We start from the raw sequence: 5,222 nt of genomic DNA, 5'->3' as shown, positions 1-5,222 counted from the left end.
AAATAGCCTCACTTTAGGCAAGAAAGCTTGTCTAACTCATCTTGGTCCAGCACCTAACACAGAATCAAGCGCTCCAGAGGTTCTCAGCAAATACTGGAGGGATGAGGGCGGGAAAGGAGAGGGAGGAACTCGCCCTTCGGGGATACCCGCTCTTCCACGGCGGTTTCCAAGCCCCGGACCTCTGACCTCCCACCAGTAGGTGGCAAGATAGCCTCCTCGCGTGCCATAAAAGGGCGGAGCTGGTAGGAGGGTCCAAGGTTCCTGCGCGCGCAGACGCCGGCCCTGTTTTCTCCGCTCGCCGGAAGAAGGCGGGCCTCTTTTCGTGCCTAGCGCAGCCATGGTAAGGCGGATTCTTTGCGAGCTCTTGAAGATCCATCAGCCTCCATCCTCCCAGGGCTGGGGCTGCCCGGGACTCCGGGACTCTCGCGGGGGGTGGTCAGGCCGAGGCGAAGGGAGAGGGACCTCGTGGGGTGGGCACAGGCAGGGTAGATGGTGAGAGCGAACACCAGCTTTCAGCTGTAGGGGGAAATTGGTACCGCTGGCAGGAAGGCCGCGGTATCTGGGCCGACCACGCATCATGCGGCCCTGGGAGGAGCTGCTTGCTTCCCAGAATGGATCCCCGGGTGGGCCCGGAGGATAGACGTCTGGCCCGGGGCAGGAGAAGAGATTCTCTCCGTCGTGTCTTTAGCACGCTCTGATTTTAGCTAATGTGATTGGTGAGATTCAGTATATGGCCTTAAAAAGGCTTTTTTTCTCACTTTAAGGTGGAAAATGATCTTAGCTACTTTAGAGTTTGAGGAAGCAGCTATTGGCACGTGGTTGTTCCAGTACCTCAACAGCTAACACTTGAAAGCCAGATATGTTTCGAGAAGATTTCTGTTTGATAGAGAAGCACAAATTGAGTTCCGGTCCATTTCTGTTGCTGGCTGGCTGTGTGCCTTGAAGTCCATCCCCTGGCTGTTTCACCAGCAGTGTCCTAGTGAAAACATCCTCTAGAAGCATACACACTTTTAAGCAGTAATATGTACATAACTAGTAGGAAACTGGTTGCAGTTTGCAGCACCTGTAGTATTTGCTGGGTAGTGTGTGTGTTTTTATTGAAGAGGAAACGATGCTGTTCTTTCGAGAATAATTGTGTAAGCTGTTCTTGAAAACACCTGAAGCAATTTAACAGTATTAAAATCTGAAACTTTAGGCTCGGGGTCCCAAGAAGCACCTGAAACGCGTAGCAGCTCCAAAACATTGGATGCTGGATAAACTGACTGGTGTGTTTGTAAGTATCATTATATTGTAACCATGTTTTTTTACGTTGTATGTTTGAGACATTTTGTACTGTTTCTTTATGTGTCGGATATCCCTGATTACTGGATGGGAAAATTCACTGCCTGCCAGAAGTCATTTTGGGGTCAGGGCAGTCTGAATCTCGGGACTTGAGAGGTACATTTTTTAAAATGATAAATTGATCATTTACAGGCCCCTCGTCCATCTACCGGCCCCCACAAGCTAAGGGAATGTCTCCCCCTAATCATTTTCCTAAGGAATAGACTTAAGTATGCCTTAACTGGAGATGAAGTAAAGAAGATTTGCATGCAGCGTTTCATTAAGATCGATGGCAAAGTCCGCACAGATATAACCTACCCTGCTGGTTTTATGGGTAAGTGGTTACTGGTGGGCACTTGGTGGTAGCCCCTTTGATATATTTTTTTAAATCTTGCTCTCTAAAAAGGTGGTTGTATTAAATACTGGTGAACTTTTGTCAGAGTCGTCGTTGGTATTCAAAATGGGAAGCATATGGATTTTTTTTCCTCATGTGGTTGTTGCTCAGCATGGTCTACTGGGGTTCACTGTAGTAACCTGAGTTATTGTTTGATATCAGATGTCATCAGCATTGATAAGACTGGAGAGAATTTTCGTTTGATCTATGACACCAAGGGTCGTTTTGCTGTTCATCGTATTACACCTGAGGAGGCCAAGGTGAGTGATGCAAGCAGGCTGGGCTGTTGTTTTAAAGTAGTTGATTCTAAGTTACAGCCTGAATTAAGTACATGGGCTGATGCATTGTGATGAGGTAGGTTGATTAGGATTCCTTATAATCTTATACCTGGAAACATCTAGTCGGGTTAGCATCCTCAACAGATTGTTACCTTTTTTATCACAGAAATGAATTCGCACTGAACAGTGACTTCTTGTTGCTGGTGGTTTTTTTTGTTTGAGGCAAGGAGAGTGAATTCTAGAAATGTTTGAGTATCTGAAGTGTGGGTCCTTTAAAGGATAAGGGGCCAGAAAACCCAATGTCTAGTCCAGTCCAGTTGGCCTTTTGTCTAGCTTTATTCTGGAGAGGGGAAAGGTATTAATGGAAAGGACCAATAGCCTTCAGGGCACTAATTTGAGATAACGCAAAAGGTTACAGACATTGATTATTTAATCCACTTTGTTGTGGTGGTTATATGTATAAGTTCATGGCGGCTTCCATTATTGGCTGTAAATGAAGGTTAATTCAATTGAGTGATTGAGCTCCTAATTTCCTTAGCTGCCTGCATTGTTACCAGCAGGCTGGACAGCCTGTCCAATGGAATCAAGGTGATTTGATTCATTTAAAGAATCTTTTGGAGAGTGAAAAATCCAAAAGTGAAATGGTTTGTGAAATAGTTGATTCGATGAACTGGTAATGCAATTGCAGTTTGTGAGACAGAACTCAATTGTGATGTAGAGGGAGCCATTAAGAGGCACTTGTTAGTTGGGTGAGTAGAAGGGAAGAATTCAAGCTGTCCCAGACTGAACCTGAGAAAGGGGCTGTAACTTGCATTTGAGGGGGGAGGAAATGGTGGTGATTAGCCTACCTGGTAGTTCCCAGGTTGTGAGGCCTTCCAGTGCCTTGAACTTTTAGCCTTGGGGTTGATGCAGTGCTACAAAGAAAACACATAAGAAATAGGAAGATTAATCTAGAAGAGGGGATAGTGTGCAAGGTGAATTTATTGGGGAGTGGGAAGAAAAGTCAAGAACACCATTATTCAGCTGTAGCTCTTTAGCTGCTGGTTACATCTTTAAGGTGGTGACAGAACTGTCAGTGTACTCTGGAGCATAGTGCATGTAAGCTGGACTGATGTGACTAAACCTTGTGTGTTTCTAGTATAAATTGTGCAAAGTAAGAAAGATATTTGTGGGGACAAAAGGAATCCCTCATCTGGTAACCCATGATGCTCGTACCATCCGTTACCCTGATCCCCTCATCAAGGTGAATGATACCATTCAGATTGACTTGGAGACTGGCAAGATTACTGATTTCATCAAATTTGACACTGGTAAGCAGCCTCTGCTACGCAGGCATTCTCTTTAGGCAGAATTCTCATAGGCAGGCATAAGAGCTGTACTTTGCTTTTACTTTTTAAATTGATTGAATCTAGGACTTGCACAAGGCCTGGGTACAAGGTTTTATTTTTTGGGTTCGTGGTCTAATATACACCTAATTGGCAACCAAAGCTAGATGTCTTTTGTTGATATAGTAACAGATGGGGAACAAGGCAAGTCTTTTAAGAAATGTTCAGTGAATGTATAAAAGCAAAGCCTTGTGTCATTGTTTTCTGGTGGCCATGAGGGAATTGAGATACAGCCTTTTGTAGTTGACTCATCCTCCAAATCTGTTCACAGTAGTAGCAGAAAATTAATTGTACCTTGAAAGATTAACAACTTTGTTTGAAACCTGTCTCTCTCACTGACTACCATTTCCTTCCTATATAGGTAACCTGTGCATGGTGACTGGAGGTGCTAACCTGGGAAGAATTGGTGTGATTACAAACCGGGAGAGACATCCAGGTTCTTTTGATGTAGTTCATGTGAAAGATGCAAACGGCAACAGCTTTGCCACTCGGCTCTCGAACATTTTCGTTATTGGCAAAGTAAGTCTGGGTTTCTCTAGTCCAGGGAAACCTGTGAAATGCTGGGATTGTAGCTCCTGGTTCCTGCTAAACCTGTTATAAAATAAAGCCTCCTCTGGGATAGGGCTCACAGCAGGGCTGAGGCAAACCTGTGCTTTTTCAGCATCACAGGATTGGGGGTACGGACCGGATCACCTGGGTTGGTGAAAAGTGCCAGTAATGGGATGAATATACCTTATAGTTTGGCTCTTTAATTTGTACCTGTGGGAGATTGTGGTGGGGGGTGGTAAGCTAATGCTTGGCCTTCGGCACAATTTCAATATATCTAAGACTAATTATGAAGGATATTGTAGTTTGCATTTACATACATGGGCAAAAAATTTTCAATGGGCATTTCAGATAAATGACTGCCTGACTGTTGCTGAGTGCTTTCACAAACAGGCTTCTCTTCCTCTTGACAAATGTAAACATAGCATGTGCCAGCCTGTTAATGGTATGTAGCAGGTTTTGATTCTCCTTGTTTTCTCCTTCAGGGCAACAAACCATGGATCTCTCTTCCCCGTGGAAAGGGTATTCGCCTTACCATTGCTGAGGAGAGAGATAAGAGATTGGCAGCCAAACAGAGCAGTGGATAAAACAATCGCTATGTGATGTGATTGGAAAGGTCTTTGTAATTAAAGATAATACCAAGTGATTAATAGCATCTCTGGTATTTGCTGTGGTTTGGGTTTTTGGTTTGTTTGCTTGCTTTGAATTTTCAGGCAGGCTTGGCATTCTGGGATATGATGTCTCCTATAGGCTAGACTTCAGTGATGGTAGGAGAACATATCAAACCTTGGCAAGGAGACGCAAGTAAATTATTTTATACACAGTATCTTGTTTTGTTTTGTTTTTTTTTTAATCCCCCTCTTTTCTCTGGTCTTTATATAAGACCATATATAAGCCTGGCTCATTTGTTTTTCTCACTTCTGTGCCCAGCTTGCCAAATGGCAGGATAAAAATGGCCAGTTTTGAATACAGATCATCATAAAGGTATGGGCAATACACTTGCTTGGACTTTGTCCTTACATTTTCCAGCTACTATAGCATTCAGTCCTCAACTTCATTTCTCAGGACTGCAAAATAATGTTTTTACCAGTTTTGGGAGGTGCCTCTGTTGGCAAGGGGCCAGCAGTTAGACCTATTCCTGATTTCAAACTCTGGGCTTCTTACAAGTGTCAGTTACCCTGTGTTGTGATATCAACCCACATGTCTTGCTGCTAAGACCTAAAACCACCTTGGGTTACCATAGCAGAGCTTTTCTCAATCTCTGTGGGAGCAGGGTGGGGGAGGGGATGGCTGTCCTGT

At 44.1% G+C, this 5,222-nt stretch overlaps 1 protein-coding gene across 1 annotated transcript; it reads left to right on the top strand.

The window, feature by feature from the left end:
- The first annotated feature begins 220 nt into the window (after window positions 1-220).
- On the top strand, window positions 221-4,578 carry RPS4X (ribosomal protein S4 X-linked). Its single transcript, XM_070291819.1, has 7 exons — window positions 221-340; window positions 1,196-1,273; window positions 1,474-1,654; window positions 1,877-1,974; window positions 3,131-3,302; window positions 3,739-3,896; window positions 4,409-4,578. The coding sequence occupies exons 1-7, from the start codon at window positions 338-340 to the stop codon at window positions 4,508-4,510; spliced, it is 792 nt and encodes a 263-aa protein (XP_070147920.1). The 5' UTR covers window positions 221-337; the 3' UTR covers window positions 4,511-4,578.
- Window positions 4,579-5,222: the final 644 nt, after the last annotated feature.

The sequence above is a fragment of the Ovis canadensis genome, chromosome X (assembly GCF_042477335.2).
Source record: "Ovis canadensis isolate MfBH-ARS-UI-01 breed Bighorn chromosome X, ARS-UI_OviCan_v2, whole genome shotgun sequence".
NCBI lineage: Eukaryota > Metazoa > Chordata > Mammalia > Artiodactyla > Bovidae > Ovis > Ovis canadensis.
This window is presented reverse-complemented; position numbering and strand designations above follow the sequence as displayed.

Coding starts and splice junctions, on each gene's coding strand:
- RPS4X (XM_070291819.1), top strand. Junction 1,975..3,130: donor TTACACCTGAGGAGGCCAAG/GTGAGTGATGCA, acceptor GTGTGTTTCTAG/TATAAATTGTGCAAAGTAAG. Junction 3,303..3,738: donor TTTCATCAAATTTGACACTG/GTAAGCAGCCTC, acceptor CTTCCTATATAG/GTAACCTGTGCATGGTGACT.